This window comes from Engraulis encrasicolus, chromosome 9, assembly GCF_034702125.1.
Source record: "Engraulis encrasicolus isolate BLACKSEA-1 chromosome 9, IST_EnEncr_1.0, whole genome shotgun sequence".
Lineage (NCBI taxonomy): Eukaryota > Metazoa > Chordata > Actinopteri > Clupeiformes > Engraulidae > Engraulis > Engraulis encrasicolus.
The window spans coordinates 48,327,694-48,350,193 of NC_085865.1; the positions used below are offsets into that span (position 1 = coordinate 48,327,694).

General features: G+C 46.3%; 1 protein-coding gene across 1 annotated transcript in view; it reads right to left on the reverse strand.

Moving 5' to 3' along the window:
- Positions 1 to 22,500, reverse strand: part of oxsr1b (oxidative stress responsive kinase 1b) — a 179,784-nt gene that overhangs the window by 68,679 nt on the left and 88,605 nt on the right. The window contains exon 4 of the mRNA XM_063207311.1: positions 6,718 to 6,859. Coding sequence (XP_063063381.1) covers positions 6,718 to 6,859 — 142 coding nt within the window. The remainder of the gene's footprint in view (positions 1 to 6,717; positions 6,860 to 22,500) is intronic.

Sequence of the window (22,500 nt, forward strand, 5' to 3'; positions counted from 1 at the left end):
ACAAAAACACAACTTTTAAATCCAAATTCAAATGGCTACTCAACATTCTTAAAATGCTATACCTAAAACCAGAGTCTTGTGAATTTAATATTAACCAAAGACTTTTGCTTCATCTAAATACATATAATTACAATGTGCAGGAATATAATTGCTGCCAAATTACTTCAGCGTACACTATGTTTTAGTATAGACATGGGCAAGTTGTCGTGGCATCCGGCCCCTCGGTCAATATTCTAAACCCAATACGGCCCACGGGCGGCAAAATAATTGCCCACCCCTGGTCTAGAGTATGATTTTCACCTTTGGCTCTTATGTCAGTGAATTGCGTGTGTGAGGGGAAAAAAACATACTGTGGCCTGTCTTTTCTTTTTACTTTCCATTCCACTCTTCATCTCACACGGTTTGTGTCTTTCGCTCTCCCACACTCTCCTCCGTCCCCTGTCTTATGCTTTTCCTCTCGCCCCTCTCAGGGTTTCCTTTATCCCTCTCCTTTTCCCATTCATTAATTTTCCTCCCTTCATCACGAATCTCACATTTCCTCCAGTTCTATCGCTCCCTCCCTCCCTCCCTCCCTCCCTCCCCTCTTAATATCTTCACTACACTCTTCCGTCCGTTCCCATCCATACTTACCTCACCCTCTCGGTCACATGCTCTCCGTCCCTCCCCCTCCCTCCCTCTCTCTCTCTCTCTCTCCTTCACTCTCTCTCTCTCCCTCCCTCAATGTCTCTCTCACGCTCTCTCTCCCTCCTTCACCCTCCCTCTCCTTCACTCTCCCCCAAGCACATAGCTTCTCCCTCTCATTCTCTTTCATCCCTTCTTCATCACTCTCTCTCTCTCCTTCCTTCCTTCCTCCCTTCTTTCCTTTCAGTGAGATTCCACTCCACTCTGGTCCAGGTCGCCTGGCTGCTCCAGAGGCTAAGAGGCCCCTGCATTATTTAAGCACACTACACTACACTACACTACACGTGCGGGCATACACACACACACACACACACACACACACACACACACACACACACACACACACACACACACACACACACACACACACACACACACACACACACACACACACACACACACACACACACGCACACACGCACACACGCACATACGCACACACACACACACACACACCTCTTCCGGCAAGAAACACAGGCTGTGAGAGAATCACAGAAAAAGAGGGTAGGCCATCAATATTAAAACTGAGACACTGATGAGTGTGATCAGAGATGGGCCAGCTTTTAATCTGAGGCTTTCATTTGAGCCTTTTGGCGGATCGTCAGGAGACAGTTTGTCTGGCAGGAAAAATAGACAACCTGCCCACATCGCTTTGAGAGAGAGAGAGAGAGAGAGAGAGAGAGAGAGAGAGAGAGAGAGAGAGAGAGAGAGAGAGAGAGAGAGAGAGAGAGAGAGAGAGAGAGAGAGAGATGAACACAGAGACAGAGAGAGAGATGGAGAGAGAGAGACTTTTTTTTTTTACTTTTAACCACCCATTTATTGTATCATTTTCCGCAGGTCAGATTACACGTTTAAGCCATATAATTACACACCATATGTGGAGGGAGAAAAAAAAAAAACCTCTCCTACACCTCAAACACACACATTCTTTGTGAACAGAAACAACACAGCCCCAAGCTAACTATCCCCAACTGAACAGTAGCCTCTGGTTGCCCCCCACTGTCCAAAGTCCCTTATCCGTACACCATTTCCTCTCAAACAGCTCTAGGTCCTTTATCAACTGAAAATAAGCGAATTCAGCTGAGATTCTAACCTCAACTAAAGTCTTAAACATAACACTTATTTCCACTACCCTCCCTTCTTGCTCCAGCTTACAGCATTTCCATACAGCCATCTTGGCCTGGCCTATGAGGAAATTTAAACAGGTGCATACATATTTGTTTCTTTTGGCGTACCTAACTCCAAAAATGAACATTTCCTTAGAAAAAATTACACCAAATTTATCACACACTCTTATGAGCAGGTCAAACATCAGTTTCAATTTGTCACATTCTGAGAAAACATGATACACAGTTTTCCGGCACATTACACGATGTACAGAGATTGGAGTCCTCACCCCCACCCTTGCAACAAAAACCTTCGTAGGTATGGCACAATGCAATATACGCCATTGAAGATCGCCCGACCGTTTTGGGATGGGAGACTTGTAAAGCATCCTCCAGGATGGCGATATTGATTGGCTAGTACCAAAGAACGCCCTCCACTTTGTATCAGGCCGCCCGTTCAATTGCGACTGATAAGCAACCTTCACACACATGTGATAGAGCACCTTTTTCCCCACGGTGCAAAAACCCACCCCATTGTACCCAGTCCATGTCAGTAAAGCATTTTCTTGGACCGCTTCCTCAGTTACGTTCGGTGATATTTTAAAACCAGGAAACCCCACAGTCTCTGACACCATTCCCCTGGATAGAGAAGACTCAATAGACGCCCTCAAGTGTCCAGGGAAGGAAGCTTTTAGAGTCTCGAGCAACATGTCAAGGTTCCTCAAAGACCTGACCCCCAGTTGTTGTGCTAGGGGAGAGAGAGAGAGAGATCTTTTTTCCCTCCCTAAGCATGCTGTGATAAATAAACCGCCCTTCCCTTACCAGGAGCGTGTGAATATTAACAATGAGAGAGAGAAGGAGAGAAGGAGAGAGAGAGAGAGAGAGAGAGAGAGAGAGAGAGAGAGAGAGAGAGAGAGAGAGAGAGAGAGAGAGAGAGAGAGAGAGAGAGAGAGAGCAAGTGAGAGACAGAGAGAGAAAGTGAAGGTGTGTATCCTCCCGGAAATAAAGCTGGGCCACTGCCTGTCATAAATCACAGCCGGCCAGGCAGGACACTGAGTGCACCACTCAACACCACACCCAGGCACGCAGACAGGGGGGACAAAGGGGTATGCTGTCCCGGGGCCAGGGAGATAGGGGGGCCCAGAATTGGGTCCCTATTACATTGTTTGTATTGGGTAGGGGGCCCTTTCAGATGACTTTGTCCTGGGGCCCAGCGAAAGCTGTCAGCGACCCTGCCACACCACTCATTAGGAATTCCAGCTGCACTACACAGCACGCGACAGCAGCAACAGCCTCGGCGGAAGCAGGCAGAGTTCCAAGGTCCGGGTACAGAGGAGGAGCAGAGGAGAGGAACGGGAGAGGGGAGGAAGAAGAGGAAGTGGAAGAGCTGGAGGACAAGAGGAGGAGAGGAGAGGAACGGAAGTGGAAGAGGCAGAGGAGAGGAGGTGAGGAAGAAGTAAGGAGAGGTGAAGAAGAGAGGAGGAGAAGAAGAGGAGAGGATTAGAGGTGGCGAAAAGAGAGACAGGTGTGGAGAAGAGAGAAGAGGAAGAGAGAAGAGAGGGTGACGGAGAAGGAAGGAGGAAGAGGATGAAAGGAGGAAGAGAAGACAAAGAGGCAGGAAAGGGAGGTAGGGAGGAATAAGAAAAAGGAGAATGTGATAAAGAGAGCAGGAAGATGAGAAGAGCAGGGGAGGAGGAGATGGGAAATGAGAGGTGCAGAGGATGAGGCAAGGAGAGGAGGAAGATGGAAGATGAGGAGATGAGGAACAGAAGGTGTAAGAGGTGTAAAGGAAGAAGAAAAGAGGAGAGGTGGAAGAGAGGGAGAGGCCATCCTCCGGGTCTGCCTCCGTCTCCAGGCATGGCAGTGAGGAGAGGAGGAGGAGAGGTGGGGAGGAGGAGAGAAAAGAAGGAAGTGGGGAGGAGAAAGGAAGAGAACACTGGAGTGAAGAAGAAGAAAAAAAAGAAAGGAAGAGGGCAGCCTCCAAGTCTGCCTCCGTCTCTAGGCCTGGCGATGATGGGAGGATGGGAGGAGAGGAGGGAAGGAGGAGAGCAGAGAAAGACGACAGGAAAGGAGAGGAAAGGAGGAAAGAGAGAAAAGGAAGAAGAGAGGAGAGGCGGAAGAGAGGAAGAGTCCAGCCTATGGGTCTGCCTTCGTCTCCAGGCCTGATGGGCGGTGAAGGGAGGGTGATGGGCGGTGAAGTATCACTATATCAGAATCGTCACAAGAGGACACAACTGGAATGCACAACACTACCTCTTTTTTAATATATGTTCTGTCTGCTGTTGCACAGTCTTGCACTTTATATGTCTGTATTGTATAGGTACTCTAAGTCAGTGTTTCCCAACCTTTTTTGTCTTGTGTACCCCCTAAGCCTGTTCGTTGTGCCATGAGTACCCCCTAAGTCATATTCTATATCGCTTTTTGTATTCCAATATAACTAAGCTCCATACATTTGATAAAATTGCTTCTTTCCAAGTACCCCCTGCAGTGTGCTCACGTACCCCTAGTGGTACACGTACCCCTGGTTGGGAAACACTGCTCTAAGTGTTATTTATGTATTACTGTCTATGTCTAATTGTCTATGTCCACACCTAGAGTCTAGAGTCTATGTCTGTCTGCATGGGAAAGTAAGAAACGTAATTTCAATTCTTTGTATGACCAGCGCATGTAAAGAAATTGACAATGAAACCGACTTGACCTGACATGACTTGAAGGGAGGATGATGGGAGGCTGATGGGTAGTGAAGGGAGGGTGATGGGAGGATGACGGATGGGCGTGCTGCCCGTTAATGCAGGCTCTCTCCTGCACCCACTGCCTCAGCGCCTGATTGAGACCTCAGCCATAACTCACCTCAAGGGAAGCTGACAGGGGTGGTGGGGGGACAGAGGGGGTCAGTTGTCCCAGGCCCAGAAATAGAGGAGGGGGCCCAGAACTGGGTCCTTATGACATTTATATGCATTGGGTGACTGGGCCCTTTCAGATGGCTTTGCCCTGGGCCCAGCCAAAGCTGTCAGCGGCCCTGCTCATCCACCCATGCAGGCATGCACCGCACGCGCGCACGCACACGCACACACACACACACACACACACACACACACACACACACACACACACGCACACGCACACGCACACACACACACACACGCACACACACACACGCACACACACACACACACACACCGCCTGAGGGGAGGGGCGGTGAAGGGGGCTTAGGGGGCAAGGCTACATATCTCGAGACACATGGATGGGTCAGCCTGCAAAACATGCCCCCCTGGAGGGGTGAAGACAAGGGTACGTGTTCTGCACAGACACACACACAAACATGCGCATGCACGCACGCACGCACGCACGCACTCACCGGGGTGAGGAGCAAGGGCATGTACACACAAACACATCCCTACAAAAGACTTCCCTTGGAGGGGGAGGGCAATGGTGTGCACCATTAACTGAATATAGTTGTACAGTCATTGATGTGTGTACACATGCACACGCGGAGACAGACAGACATGCATACATAGGGTACCTTTCAAAGATGACACGAGGGGTCACACACATATATGCAGTCCTACCTAACACCCCCCCTGGAGGGATAGGGCAAGGGTGCTTACGCATGTCTGGGTGTGTGTGTGTGTTTGTGTATGTATAACCGTGTTCGTGTATGCGTGAGTGTGACTGTGTTCGTGTATGTGTATGTGTATGTGTGTGTGTGTGTGTGTGTGCACGCGCGCATTTGTGTGTGTACAGCACACATGCAAACCCACACGCAAACACACACTTGCACACGCACGCGCACACACACACACCAACACACGCGCAAACACAGACACACACACGCAAACATAGACGCACGCACGCACACGCACACGCACGCACGCACACACGCGCGCGCGCGCACACACACAGACACACACACACGCGCAAACACAGACACACACACACACACATAGACGTACGCACGCACACACACACACACACACACACACGCGCGCACACACACGCGCGCACACACACGCACACAGACGCACACACAGACGCACACACAGACGCACACACACGCACACGCCAAAGGGGAAGGGAAGCATATGCACAGTGCACACACATGTATCCCCATGTCAGACACCCAGTGGGGGAGGCCAAGGGCATGGCCATGCATCCCCAACACCACTCCCCCACAGCGGGGGAGAGGGCAGAGGGTCATAACCCCCCCTTCCTGCTCCAGAGCCCTTAAAAGGACATGGAGCATCATACCACGGGGGCTGCTGGTGTGTATTGGGTCACCTCTTCCGCCCCCGATACCCCAATGTGTTGCGTGCCCTATGGTCTATGCATTCCAATCACTTCACAAACACAGTATGTGGCTACCTCGAGAGGCCATGGTACCTGCTGTGTGGTATTCGTGGGTCAACGCATGAATGCATTTAGTATGTACAGTGTGTGTGTGTGTGTGTGTGTGTGTGTGTGTGTGTGTGTCTGTCTGTGTGTGTGTGCGTGTCTGTCTGTGTGTGTGTGTGTGTGTGTGTGTGTGTGTGTGTGTGTGTGTGTGTATGTGTGTGTGCACATTCGTGTGGATGTGTGTGCATATGCACGCGTGCGTGCGTGCGTGCGTGCGTGCGTGCGTGGAACTGATGTGCAGGAACTGATCCCTGTGGACCTGCGTTTAGCTGTGGATGTGTGCCAAGTCTGGAGAGGTTTTTACCTGGGGATCTGTTCGTAAGTACGGCTATACAGAAACGTAGATGGGCCATCTCTAATTAGGCCTGTCTGTGCTCTTGTACACATCCATGAGTAAACACACAAACTGTGATACAAGAGTATATTTGGCCATAGATGTAGGATTGTGCCGTTTATATAACTCAGGAGTGCTCACATGTGGATCTATCCGTTAGTATGATTGTGGATTATGTTGACATAATAACTCAGGTGTGCTTACCTGTGGATCTGTCCGTTTCTGTGTAGGTACTCCAGGCCCTGCAGCACCCCCGTGAGCAGTGTGGCGATACTGGCCTCGTCCAGGACCCCGGTCTTGTGCTCACCCCGAGAGATAATGTGCTTGATCACGTCCAGCACCGAGCCTGCAAAAACAACCACAAAACAAGTACAATCGTTAACACCATCCACCACCGAAACAAAACAAAAACAGAGTTCCGGAGATGATGTGCTTGACCACATCTAGCACCGAGCCTGCAAAAGAACCATAAAACACCATTATATTTCATTACACTTAGGTGAAACTTTTATCGAAAGCGACTCACAGTTAATTAACTGTAGTCCCTGGAGCAATTTGAGGTTCCTTGCTCGAGGACACCTCAGCCATGAAAGGATATGGATTTGAATCTGCAACCCTCCAATTCCAAAGACCAAGAGCCAAAAACTATTAGGCCATGGCTGTCCGTCAAAACGCATAAAACCATCAACATCACAAAATGAGACATCTCAGTTTGGCCAAATAGTGCTCTTCAGAGCAGAGCCAAATACATGCAGTGGTCTTCTGCAGAGCACAGCCAAACAAATAGTCACAACAAGGGCTCTCAATTAACTTTTTTCGCCACCAGTGCAAATGGTAAGTACTAGTAGATGTTAATCTTACTAGCCAAACAGACACTCAACTAGAAATGCACTCAGAGAGTGCAGACCTCCGCCAAGGAAGCTGTTTGATAGAACATTTGACTATGTTGCACCCTATTTTTATTTTAAGTCTTTCTGCCTTCTTTATGTGAAGTAAGGAAACTGTCAGGAAACTGAAATGTCAATATTCGCCCTGTCCTGCATAGAGGTGCACATCAGAGCCTTCGTGGCGATTCGATTCGATATCGATTTCTTAGGCCAGAAATTTGATTATTTTCGATACCTAAGAATGCTCCTTGATCAAATTGAAAGTTCCTATTTTTATTACTTTACAGGCTTGACTTATGTGTGAAATGTTAAAATAATGAACAAAAGCTGAAATATCTACATTGCCTTTTATTTGAGGGAGATCATCATCACACTCAGTATTATTATTACTGTAGAAGCAACATGAAATGCCTCCCAAAATGAGGGAAATAAGAACAAAAAATCGATTTAGTGATTAATGATAATCGATTCTCTTAATCGATTCTTCTTAATCGATTAATTGAATCGCTGGCTGTAAGATTGATGCATCGATACGAAACGATTATTATTTACACCCCTAGTCCCGCAATTCAATTTGCAGTCACTAGGGTTGTCTAGATTTGTAGGCTATCAATGGTGAAGAATCTTTATTAAAATCCTGGTTCCGGTTCGTAATCCGGATCACCACCAAAATGTAATCACTTGTTCCTTTGGTCATTTCCAACATCTCCACAAAGTTTCATCCAAATCCATTCATAGGTTTTTGAGTTATCCTGTTGACAAACAGACAGACAGACAAGCAAACAGACAGACAAACCAAGGCGACCGAAAACAAAACCTCCTTGGCGGAGGTGATAATGGGTCAAAGTGGCTATTAAGTTTTTATTTTCAACCAGCCAAAGTGAAACTTCACCAGCATTAGGCCGTGTTTAATTTAGAGCCCTGGTCACAACAATATCGAGTCTTGTCAGCCGTACTTACATCACGGCAAGAAAGTAGCGCACCACTACACAAGTAGTCTACAACATCAAAGTCTAAGACATCATAACAAGGGCTCAGTCCAGTCTGTTGCACTGAGACAATAGCCTTCGCACATCAAAAGCAGAGCCCAGTGCAATCAGCTGCTCTCACATTGCGGTGTCTAAAAAAAATGAAAGAGCTCCAAAAGGCGTCAACACCACCACAGAGACAGTCCAAAACACTGTCTGTCACATTTTTAGATGCGTCCTTGCATCTCTATAAGTGGGTATGTCTGTCCGTCGGTCTGTCCGTCTGAAACGCCTTCTATAAATCGTCCAAAAAACACAATCTTCGCCGCCATTTTTTAACGTTACTCTCTTCATATTTGTGCTTTTCTTCTACTACCGGATTGTGATATCCCTACTAGGAAACAATGGATAAATTGGGCATCGTGTTTCTGCCATTACTCCTCAATAAGCAACAAGTGGACGCATCTTTGTCCGCCTGTAGCCAGTTTACAACAACACAGTGGACAAACACTGTCACAGTCTGAACTGTAAATTGTACCCAATGGTGAAAGCAAGCAAGAGTAGAGTGAGCTTCCTTTCATGACTCAAACCAATTCGCTTGCACTCCAAACTTGTTGTTATGCCCGTGCGCTCAGAGTTCTCCTCAGTTCTCCAAACAGCATCTGATGCGACTTACAACAGGAGACATAATCAACAACATACAATGTCTGCTAAATGTAATGTACAGTGATGTTGTGCAGACAGACAGCCCCCTGGGGTCAGCCGCATTTACAGCGGAGTTGGGAGAACCCAAACAAGCGTCTGGATAAGAGACAACAGACTGCAGACTGCCCTCCCTGGCATTACATCACACAACACTGCGACACTGCGCGCACGCACACACACGCGCACACACACACACACACACACACACACACACACACACACACACACACACAAGATCAGTAGTAGGCTACAACACAACACTGCTACACCACACACACACACACACACACACACACACACACACACACGATCAGTAGTACAACACAGTGGCACAGTGCGACACTACCACACCACACAAACCAGCAGAACACAGTCTCCCCGTGCCGTACGGTCGGATGCCTTTGGACAATAGCCTGTGACATCAAAACAAGAGTCTGGCACGGGCAGATGCATTCACACAGCTGAGGCTGAGCCCACCGCGTCAAAACAGTCTCGGGGTCAGGCTGGCCTAATCTAGATCTAGTGTAGTTCCCCATGAACTGTATTTATATCAGCGTAAAAGTGAAGAGTAGAGAGGGCACCAGCAAAACTTACTGAAGAGTCAACTACAGGTGGACAATATTGACGTTACTAGGGCTTCAGCAATATTGTATGGAATAGAGAAATTGTGATGCACAGAGTCATGGCCGTAGCCAGCCCTGTGAAGTAGGTGAGGTCCATGATGCGCGCGGAGCGCGCGCCGGATTTTTTTTTATTAATACAAAGTATATATTGAAAAATAATTCATAAAAAAATAAATATAGACTACATAGGCCTATATAAATAGGGCCCTCCTATATGAATGTATAGGCCTAATGTGAAATAGTAAATATGTAGGCCTACATGTATAATAAATATGTTGTAGTTTTCAGCCAACTCAGCCTGTTCCCTTTGAATGGCTATGCTTGGTATCATGCCTCTTTTGTCATAAACAGCATTCTCCCAGTCAGTAAAGCCCTTTGTAAGGAAAGTAAAGTTTGACCCAGATGTAAATTGTACAATAAGCTGCATCCTCAAATGGCAAGTTGCTCAGCCATTCATATTTTTTCTCCAAATGAAATTACACTTCAGCTGTTTTCCTCCAAATGTACAGGGATAGCTATCTCTGTAGTGCAAACCACCTATTTTGGAGTAAACTTTTTTCTTCTTCGAGTCGCATCAAACGTTTTGTTTTCGTTTAGTTGTTGTTATAGTTCTTCAGACGTAAGTGCTGAAGACAAAAGTCTATCAACGAGAAAGAAAAGTAGCCTATCCTCCGCGCTCCTGCCATCTGGTGCGTCACGGCTATACAGACACAATATTGACCGGAGCCTCTTCAGGTGTTGATATTTTACTTCGATTGATTCGATATCTGACCAAGACGTGGCAACGTCGATAGTCTTGGCACTTGTCCAAATTAACAGTAAAATATCCACACCTGAAGATGTTCCGGTGACCTCCTCTATCAGTTTTTTACCTTTACCTTTACCTTCAGCTTTTACCTTTATGCAGCAGCTGATGCAGCAGCCGGCCTTCTTAAAATAATGACTCAAATGGCTTTTTAAAACACCATAGCCTACTTGTTATGCATGAGCTTTAGGTATACAACGGTTGGCTTTCTGTTAGCGGACATCTCACCGAGCGCGGGCTCTCTGATTGCGGAGATCTCACCAAGCGCGTGCTTAATGGGCGCGTTCGTGACGGCACATTACTGCTCAGGCTGCACACAAACGCTTTGCCATTTCAATGCATTTTCTAACCAGAAAGCATGGTAAGTTTGCATTGCGCAATGCGCTGTCACGAACGCGACCAAACACTTGCGATGTCGGCTGAGTTGCGTTCTCCCCCACGAGTCGCACCACTTGCAATATTAATTAATCTCGTCTACTCGCAACAACAGAACACAAAGGCAAAACTAGAACACATAGCACATGGAGGTTAACCACAGTTTGCAAAGGACGCTTCACAAAGGTTTATAGATGTTTTCGTGTGTTTCAGTTGGTCATATTTGCCGTTAAAATAATATATATTTTTAAAAACCTCTCACGTTAGGCGAGGTCCGGACCTCGCTAGCCTCATATGTCCCTACGGCCATGGGCACAGAGTCATGATACAGTATCGTGATGCAAGAAGGCAGTATCATGATACACCCTTTCAAAGTTGTTACCCTTAAGTCCAGATGACATGACATGACAAACACATGGCATGATGTGATGGTGCTCCCAAGCTTCAAATCAATATCATTATTATTTTAAAACTTTTTTTTCACATTTAATCGTGGGGTGTTTCGAACCGTAGGTCAATACTCAAGATGTGTCCCAATCAAATAGACCAAACTAATCCTGCCGACACTTCATGAAGCGGCAATTGCAGTATGTACGTAAAACACCAAAAGGTTAATAATGCTCATGAATAAAGTGTTAATCAAGTCATCACGGTTACACTTTACTTGACGCTGGCGTCATGACATAACAGTGCCATAACAGTGTCATAATAGTGTCACGAAAAAGTCATAAACATAATGCCAATGTCTAACGTTTTATGGCCATGAAAAGTTGTCATTGTTGGGCCTGTCTATGTCATAACCGAATTTCACTTAAAGACAAAGTAATACAAAGTTTGACATTAACAATTGTTTATGACACATTCATGACTGCATTATGACAATGTTATGACACGTTATGCCATACATATGATGCCGGTGTCAAGTTAAGTGTTACCGTGATCTCTAACACATTATTCACAGCGTATTCTTGAGTGGCACCAAAAGCGTACTCCACTTAGAACACCTTTGAGGAGAAAAAACAAACAAACAAATAAACAAACCAAAAACAGAAAAGTACACTTGAGGTTATGATGCGAAAACAAGGGTCCAGTATTGAGCTTGCATCACCTGGCTGTATGAAACCACAGCAATTTTCTGCACAGTAAACTATTTAAAGGTACACTGTGTAAGATTTTTTGTTGTTTATTTCCAGAACTCATGCTACCTATTTACTAATGTTACCCTTTTCATGAATACTTACCACCACCATCAAATTCTAAGTATTCATTATGACTAGGAACATTTTATATTTGTTTATTACTTAGTAAACTTTCATGAACAGATCAAATTTGGCAATAGGCAACCCAGTTTCAATGAGCAGCATAGTTGCAGTACCATTTTTGACCATTTCCTGCAGTGTACCTTTAAGCCATATTAAGACAACAAAAGTACAACAGACCCTATACAAGAACATCACCAAAACCACTCATGTCGAGTTAGACATGTATATGTGACCACCTTTATACAGCAATCACATTTGTGTATTAAACACACCAAATGTCAGCTAGAAATTTTAGTTGTAAAACAGAGCCGAGTTCAGCACCAGCAGGCAATTACAGAGTAACCATCGCCAAAACAGACTGTGTTGCTCAGCATTGACGAGTAACCACCACCAAAACAAACTGTGTGCTCAGCATTGACGAGTGACCATCACCAAATAAGACTGTGTGGTCAGTAGCAGCAATATAGTTAGAGCTCAGAGAGGCCACTACAGAGAGTCCAGTTAAGGTGCATTCAGGCCAACAGAGAACCGTGCCGGTGCCCGTTCCCTCTCCTGATCTCGCACTGGCTGGCGTGTTCACACCACAGGTTTGAGCATTTGAGTCAGCGTTTGAGTCAGAAAGTCGGTTCGTGATTGCAAACCGAAAACGTGACGACAACGGGGATGACAGCAGGTTCATCCGGGTAATACACAGTCATGTGCCGGAAAGTTTAGAATGCAAGTCGGTGGTTTCGCAGGTAAGCACTTCAGTTCCAAACGTAACTGATGAGGGCACGGGCACAGTTCTGGTTGGCCTGAAATGAACAGTATCAGTGTAGTCAGTCGGCTGGGCTGTAGAGAGCCCACTGCAGAGTCCAGGCAGTGTAGGCAGTGAGCTGTGCTGTATTTGCATGATAGTCAGGCAGAGTTAGTGGAGCAGGTGCATTATTACTATTGTGGGCTAAGCTGATACTACACCGCTTCTCCTGTTTCATTCATGGGGACAGGGGTAACACGGGGACACACAGAGACAGAGACAGACAGAGACAGAGACAGAGACAGAGCACAGAATTTAAGTTTTGAATTCATTTTACCTCATGAAAACATTAAAAACTAACATTTAGAGTATCTTCCGTTGAAAGAGGTGGTTTAAAATATTGGCTAATAATAGTATCTTTGAAAGAAAAATGTCTGCACACTTAAATCCCCTTTGTGTTCTTATAGGCCAAGCTTTCGGTCTACTGACCTTCCTCAGGGCTCAGTTAGAAGGTCAGTAGACCGAAAGCTTGGCCTATTAAAAAGAACACAAAGGGGATTTAAGTGTGCAGACATTTTTCTTTCAATTTTACACAGTTTTTGTTTATGTTTGGCACCTTTTAATCGAGAGTGCGGTGTGATCCGGCTTTACACTAATAATAGTATCTAAACTATCTATATAGTGAAACAATGATTCAGATTAAACTTGAATATATTGAGAAAAAAATAGCCTACAGTATTGGCCTACTTTATGCAGTAGTATACTGGGTATAATATACTGTCCTTCTAGCAATTATTATGTTGGTTTGGCCTGGCATCTGTGGCTAAAGAATAAAGCAGGAAGGTGAAAGCTAGTTTATAAATCTTTCGCCTTCTTTTTTAAACTTCAGCACAGCGGGACACTGTCTGATTGGCTGTGGCATTCTCTGTGTGTGTTGACCTCAAATGCCCCCTGAGCGGAGTGTTGCTTCTTTAGTGGCAGACCATCAAACATGGCCAGACCATTAAAGGAAAAGGGCCCGCCAGGCCATTAAAAATAGTCTGGGCGCTAGAGTACACAGGTAGCTACCAGTGCTTAATTGAGGCCCGCAGTGGGTAAGTGCTTCACACACACACACACACACACACACAGACACAGACAGACACACACACACACACACACACACACACACACACACACACAGACACAGACACAGACAGACACACAGTGTCTTATGGGTTGCTTGTATGTGCGCGTGTGCCCACGTGTGCGCGCGTGTGTGTATTCTCTCCCCATCGGCCTTTGTGTTTGACTGCCTGCCTTCTTGTCGGTCTTGCAGAGTGTATAGTATTTATAAGTTTATCAAACTTGAGAGACCAAAGGGGAAATTGTTTATATGAACGGAAAACGGAAAACGTTTTTGAACAAACATTAATTTACTAACATTTTTATGAGTTACTATATGGTCACAGTGATGACTTTTACATCGGGTTCAGCATTACTTGAAGTGGAGCAACAAAAAGCTGGTTGATAAAAAAGACAGTATACAGGTACGTTTGATAGAATCTGTTGCGGAATCAGACTTTGCACAGGTGAGGCATAAAATGCAATTTCGTTGTGTGCAGTGTGCAGTGTTCACTTGTGTGCTCTGGAGTGCTGTGTCACAATGACAATGGGAGTTGGAGTTTCCCAATGGGCTTTCACTTTCACTTTCACTTTCTGCTCGTCTATCTTCCTATTTCCCTGTCTGTCTGCATTCAAACTCCTTCTATGCTTCTTGGACTGCCTGTCTCTCTGCATGAGCCATAAATATGCCAGCCAAGCTTTCTGCCTGTCAGCCTGTCTGCCTCTTTGCCTTCCTCTTCTCTCCTCTCCCATCCCTCTCCCATCCCTCTCTCCTGTCCTCTCCTTCTCTCCTCTCCTCTCATCTCTGCCCCAATCCCTCCCTCCTCTGTCCCCTAACAGCTTATGGACCTTGATGACAAGACTGTATAGGCCATATTGTCTTTTTTTAGAACTTTATTTGTGACAGGACAATGAAGATGGTGACAGGAAGCGAGTGGGGAGAGAGAGGCGGGGAGGGGCCGGCAAAGGACACGGGCCGGAAATCAAATCCGGGTCAGCCACATGGTAGACGAGTGCCCTACCGTTTGGCCACGGTCTTTTATGTGTATTTAATGTGCATTCATATAATTCCATGCAAACTGACAAAGTTTATCTTATCTCCTCTCCTCTCCCAGCCTGATCTCCAAAAATTCTGTGCTCCTGCACACGGATGTTAAGGGCACGAAATCCGTGTCCATGAGCACGGATTTTGCCAAAATTCCGTGCTCCTGGACACAGAATTGTTTTCTGTGCTCCTGGACACGGAATTGTTTTCCGTAATGGGCACACAGAAGTGCTTTCTATAGGCTATTATCACTGCACTGTGTTAACTCATCATTAGAAAATACATACCAAATGCTAATCCTAAACAAAATAATGCAATAGCAATTTAAGTTGTGCCCTGACCAAAACATTCCCAAACCTTAACCTGTCATTAAAGACATATTTTTGAGAAATACCTTTTCCAGTTGGTTGCTAGGCTATCAAATTCATATAATGAATGAAAAAAAACTAGCTGTGTCCAGACCAAAACAATCCCTAACCCTAACCTGTCAGTAAGAAATGTTTAAAAAAAAAATAAAAAAATTTGAAATTAGAAAAATCCTGAGAAAACACAAGACTGTGGAAACATAGAGCTGTGGGAGTATAGAGAGAGCACTTCTGTGTGTCCATCACGGAAAATAATTCCGTGTCCAGGAGCACGGAATTTTGGCAAAATCCGTGTTTCTGGACATTGTGTCCTTAACATCCGTGTCCAGAGCACGGAATTTTTGGAGATCATGTTGCCTCTCCACATCCCCCTCTCCTCTCCTCTCCACATCCCCCTCTCCTCTTCTCTCCCATCCCATTCACTTCTCCTCCCCTCTCCTCTCCGCCATATACACCAACAAAACTCTAAAGATGAATGCAGAGAATCGCACAGCAGGGCAGAGGGATGTTTGGCGCATCTTCCCCTCTCCTTGCACACTGGACAGATTTCAGCTCATTGTCTTGAATTGTCCGTTATTCTCTCTTTTCACGTCTGCATAGTGACGGATGGGGCCCTCTCCTGGAGTGGACACCTGCTGAGCCATCATAGATCAAGGATGGAACTGGGGCAGTAGCACTTAGCCCTCTTGTGCTTCAAAAAGACCCGATAAAAGGCTATGAGATCAGATATGGTAATATTGTGTATGTGTGTGTGTGTTTGTGTGTGTATATACATGCATGCACGTGTATGTGCGCGCGTGTACGTCTGTGTGTGCACAAGCGTGCGTGTGTGTGTGTGCGACTGTGCGTGTTATGTATGTGCGTGTGAATTTGTGAATGCAAGTCTCTGTGTGTGTGTGTGTGTGTGTGTGTGTGTGTGTGTGTGTGTGTGTGTGTGTGTGTGTGTGTGTGTGTGTGTGTGTGTGTGTGTGTGTGTGTGTGTGTGTGTGTGTGTGTGTGTGTGTGTAGTGAAGCAACAGGAATCGAAACTCCGACTCTGCAGGCGTCTCCTATTTAGTCAACTCCTATTTAATAAAAGTTACTCTCTGACTAACGGTGGAAACACAGAGAGATATTCGCGTTCGCTTAACGCGTTCGGGAGGGAGCATCGTGAGTCTGAGAGGTGCACGGGCTGCCTTGCACGCTGCACAGTCAGCGTCCGCGGGCAGCAGCCATTCATCATCAATGGAACCCGCTCATTGAACATGGACGTCTGCACAGGAAAATAGACTCTTCTATTTTCAAGGAGCATCGCGGACATGTCCGGTCTGCCGCTTGCAGGGCCGGACATATGCCGTGCTTACACCACGCTCCTGTGTGCAAGGGATGGTCCGTTTTCATGTATTCTAAACGTTTCGGACTGATACCGGACACATTAAGTGGACGTCTCACGCTTGCGGTGTGCAAGCACCGTAAGACGGATATTTTGGTCACTTTCCAGCAACCATTCCCCTACAGCACAGCACAGCGCAACACAACAAAACATAACACAGCACAGCACAGCGCAGCACAACACAGCACAGCACAGCCCAGCACAGCCCAGCACACCACAACAAAGCGCAGCGCAGCGCAGCGCAGCACAGCACAGCACAGCACAGCACAGCACAGCACAGCACAGCACAGCGCAGCGCAGCGCAGCACAGCACAGCACATCACAGCGGCTCCTACTCATATAGCATACAGGCAAATTAGATTAGCCTTAGGGGGCCAGAGACCTACAGCAGGAGGGAAATAATCTCAAAACTGTGGAGAAAGAGAGAGAGAGAGAGAGAGAGAGAGAGAGAGAGAGAGAGAGAGAGAGAGAGAGAGAGAGAGAGAGAGAGAGAGAGAGGGAGAGAGAGAGAGAGAGAGAGAAAGAGAGATGGGGTGGGGGAGAAAGAGAAACAGAGAGTGCAGGACTAAAGATGGAGAGAGAAAGACTGTCACAAGAATGAGTGCGAGAGAGAAAGAGATAGAGGTAGGGAGGCAGACGGAGAGAGAAAGACAAGGGGGGGGGGGAGGTGCAGCTGGGAAAGATAGAGAGAATATTGTTGATCCGGTCTTCTTCCCATGACATTTCAATTGCGGCGTGTCAAGAGAGCGTAATGAGAAAAGGCAAAGAGCATCTTTACCAGGCCACATCCCTCAACACAAACCTGGAGGACCGCCAACACAGAGAGAGAGAGAGAGAGAGAGAGAGAGAGAGAGAGAGAGAGAGAGAAAGAGACTGATTGAGTGATAGAAAGAAACTGAGAGAGGGAGAGATAAAAAGAAAAAGATAAGAGAGCGAGAGACAGCGAGCGAGAGAGAGCGAGCGAGAGAGCGAGAGAGAGAGAGAGAGAGAGAGAGAGAGAGAGAGAGAGAGAGAGAGAGAGTGACGTATTGAGTGATAGAAAGAAAGGAGAGATAAAAAGAAAAAGATAAGAGAGCGAGAGACAGCGAGCAGAGAAAGCAAGAGAGAGAGAGAGAGAGAGAGACTGATTGAGTGATAGACAGAAACTGAGAGAGGGAGATATAAAAAGGAAAAGATAAGAGAGCGAGAGAGGGAGAGCAAGAGTCAGTTAGACAGAAATGTAAGTATTTTTAGTCTGCTGTCTGAAGATACAAAAAAAGCACATAGCCACAAAGTTGGAGATAAAGAGATGCTGCTGGGCAGAATATAAACAGAGCAAAAAGGAAGACAGAAGATGTAAATGTATGAACACTTAGCCAGGCCACGCCCTCCTAGTGACGCAACCCCTTCGGCGTTGCTTCTAGACAGGCCAAGAGCAATGTAAAATTTTCTGATCTCCGGAAAAATCGGGAACACCACCCACTTTGTCGGAAACCAATGAACCAGCAGCAAGCATGCTGTTTGGGAAACGTTAATTGTTTTGCTCTTGGTCAGAGATTTGAAAGTCGATGATAATCAGGTTATGTACACGTCGATGAGCAAATGCTTGGAGACGCAGTTAGACAGTTGCCTGATTATCATCATGATTTTCAAATCTCTTCGAGACTTGGTCTGACCAAGAGCATAACAACTAATAATCTGAAACGGCATGGTTGACCCACCTACCTTGGTTTGCTACTGGTCGAGGGTAGAACAGGCTGAGCCAAAGTTTAAACCAAACATTTCTTAGTCCCCAATAGAACATCTCTGCTTAAACAACGTCACTGCTTTGAACACGCCTCTACACAGAACGGTTGGAAATGCTCAAAGTTGATTAGTTCCCGACAAAGTGGGTGGAGTTCCCGCTGTAGCGGGATCCAGATTCTACCCGAACGAGCTCCTGGCCTTAGTGAGTGTAGCTGAGCCGAAGGCGTTGCGTCACCACCAGTGTTAATTTCGTCAACCATGACTATGACTAAAATATTTCGTCAAAGCCCTTTTTTGATTTTCGTCATTTAGACTAAGACTAAGACTAAATTGGGAAGGCAATGACTAAAATATGACTAAAACTAAAATTGATTTTCGTCATTGTGACTAAGACTAAGACTAAATTTAAAAAAACTGACTAAATTAACACTGGTGTTAAATACAATAGAGAAAAAGAGCAGCAGTGTGTGAAGAAGTTTCATTCTGCACAGTGTGATATATGTTAAAAAGAGAAGCAGTGCGCGGAGAAGGTTTATTCTGTCCAGTCAATGATATATGTTAAAAATAGAAGCAGTGTGTGGAGAAGTTCTATTATGTACAGTGTTGACTAAAATGACTAAAATGACTAAAAATTGACTAAGACTAAAATTGATTTTCGTCATTTAGACAAAGACTAAGACTAAATTGGGAAGGCAATGACTAAAATATGACTAAGACTAAAATTGATTTTCGTCATTGTGACTAAGACTACGACTAAATCAAAAAAAGCTGACAAAATTAACACTGGTCACCACTAGGGTGGAGCCTGGGTAGTCAGACAGACAGAGCAACACACATTACTGCAGTGCCAACACACTACTTAGAGTAACTAGAAATGTTTCGACAATACACATTGTTTACGTTTGTCATGCCAATAATTTAGAGCCCCACTGTCATTGAATTGAACTGAAGTGAAAAGGGGAGGGGGCAGGAGAGAGGTTTGGGATTTTTTTTGCTTTTAAAATCCATTTACCATTCATATGAGAGAGAGAGAGAGAGAGAGAGAGAGAGAGAGAGAGAGAGAGAGAGAGAGAGAGAGAGAGAGAGAGAGAGAGAGAGAGAGAGAGAGAGAGAGAGAGAGCGCAAAAAAGATAGAGAGAGAAAGAGCGAGAGATAGTTAGTGAGAGAGAGGGAAAGAGAGAGAGAGCGATAGAGTGAGAGAGATAGAAATGAGAAATGACAGGGAAAAGAGAAAAATAAATGTGGGGGTGAGTTTGTGGAAAAGGGAGGACAGGCGCAGAGGGAGGGAGAGCTGGAGAAGTGGTAGACAAATGTATGACTACTACAGGAGTGGCAGCAGCCCAACTGAGCTATAGGTGACGCGTGGTTGAGTCGTGGCTCAGTCGTGGCTGAGTTGTGCTGGGCTCCTCTCGGAGGGATCCATAAGATGGGGCTCATTTCATCAGGCCTTCTCTAGCCAAACAATACACGCCTCTGTTCCTTACCAGGAGACGCCATGGCGGCACATGCTATTTCTATCACTGGGAGAGTATAGGGAAGCAGGGAGAGAGCGCGCGCTCTCTCTCTCTCTCTCTCTCTCTCTCTCTCTCTCTAAGGTGGAATACTTGTATTATCACTTGGTCAATGATTTGGAGACATTTTCAAACGTTTGGTGTGTGTGTGTGTGTGGGGGGGGGGTGTTGTGTGAGGTTGGGGGGGACGGAGGGATGATTATGAACATATAGGGGGGGTGTTGGTCTGCTTTTGGGCAGTGGCTGTACTGTGCTAATGTATGATGGCTGAATAGTGTTAATAAAAGGCTTTAAAGCTCTCTCTCTCTCTCGCTCTCTCTCTCTGCATCCATCTCTCTCACACTCCATCTCTCAGTCTCGCTCTTTCTCTCTTTCACACACTTACTTTCACTCTCTCTCTCTCCAGCTCTCCCTCTCCGTCTCTTAAACCACATTCCCTCACTCACTCTCTTTCATTCTCCACTCCTCTCTCTCTATTCTTCATAGACACATTCCGTCTTGCTGTCACACACACACTCTCTCTCTCCCTCCCTCTCTTTCTCCACCTCCTTCATCTGTTCTTCTTCCGCTCTCCAGGGGGTCATTTGCACGACCGCAAAAGAAGGGAACAACATGGGGGGGGGATTGGAAAAACTCCCTCCCTCCTTTCTCGGCACTTGGAAGAATCTAGTGTGCTATACACTTTGTACTCGCGTTTCTGAGAAAGAGAGCCGCTGCTGGGTGGGGACTGGAGAGTAAAGATTTTTTTTTAAAAAACAACAAAAAACAAAAAATAAAATAATAATAATATCCAGATGTAAAGAAGATGACAAGCTGGCGGAAATCAGACACCACTCACAACCGGGAGGGAAGTGTGTTCAGAGGAACAGAGCTGGAAAAACAGAAGCGTACACACGTACACACGTACACACGCACACGTACACACGCGTACACACGCGTACACGCACACGCACACGCACACGCACACGCACACGCGCACGCACACACACACACACACACACACACACACACACACACACACACACACACACACACACACACACACCAGTCTTGGGGTCTGAATATGAAATGTCTGATTTCCACTACAGAGGAAGCAGCTGAGAACTCCCCCCACCCCCACTCCTGTTACAAAAAAGACATGATTCCCCTAAAGACAAAAGATACCTTGTTCCAACCAGCACCCAAAAGTCATCTTAAAAATGCAAGTACCTCTATTTCTATTAATAAAGAATAACCTTAATTGAAAAATAATAAGGATAAAAAAGCCATCTGTATTAGCATTCATTTGTGTGTTATTTATTATGCAAACACAACAAAAAACAAACACAGGCTCCTAAACTTGCTAAATGCTGCATCACTCCATATTTATGACGGATAAACAAACCAAAATAAACATTGCTAAAGAGCACTGGCTTGGCTTCCATGTGTACACACACAAACACAAACACATGCACACACACACCCGGTCCCCAGAGCACACGTTCTCTTTAGGCATGGCGCGATGCCTAGGCCAGGCCACACCGCACTGCTCCTCTCCTCTCCTCTCCTCTCTCCTTCTCTCCCTTCAGCATTTCTGCTCTCCTCCCCTTTCCTCCTCTACTCTTCTCCTCTCCTCTCCTCTCCTCCCCTCCCCTCTCCTCCCCTTCTCTTCTCTTCTCTTCTCCTCTCCTCTCCTCTTCTCCTCTCCTCTCCTCTCCTCCCCTCCCCTCCCGTACACCCCCCCCCTCTCCTCTCCTCTCTCCAGCACTGCTGGTGTCAGTGGATGTGAGCCAGGCCTTGGGGTTGTGGGGTGCAGGGGCGTATTTATTTATTTGTTTACTTATTTATTGGTGCAGTCACTTTAGGATGCGCCCGGCCCGGATCAGTGGCCCAGTAATGCAGCACCACCAAACCATGCTGAAGGCAGAAAGAGAAGAGAAGAAATGGAGAGAGAGAGAGAGATGAACAGCGAGAGAGAGATAAAACAGAGAGAAAGGTGCAGAGAGGGAGTTGGAGGAGGAGGACGAGGAAGGAAAGGAGGAAGAAGGAAGGATGTGAATAAAGGGGAGGATGATGATCGGGAGGGAGGATGAGGAAAGTGGGGGAAGGAGAGAAATAGGAAGAGGAGGATGAGGAGTAGGTGGAAGAGGAGGGGGGGGGGTACGAAGGGGAACAAAAGAAAGAGAGGAGGAGGAGGAGGAAGAGCAGGAGGGAGAGCAGGATGAGAAGGAGGGGCTGAGGAAGAGAAGGAGGAGGAGGAGGAAGAGGAGGAGAGGGAGGAGGAGAAGGAGGAGGGCACAGCGTGGGTCAAGGAGGGCTTTTGTAAAGACAAGCAGCAGTCAGCCAGCCAGCCTCAGCAGAGAGGAGACAGAAGATGGGAGGATCAGAGAGAGAGATGGAGAGAGGAAGGGAAGGAGATGGACAGAGACCATGAGAGTGACAGAAGGAGAGACAAATACAACTGAGAGCGCGGAACAGGGGATGGACGAGAGAAAAAGAGAAAAATAACGTAGCAGACATACGGT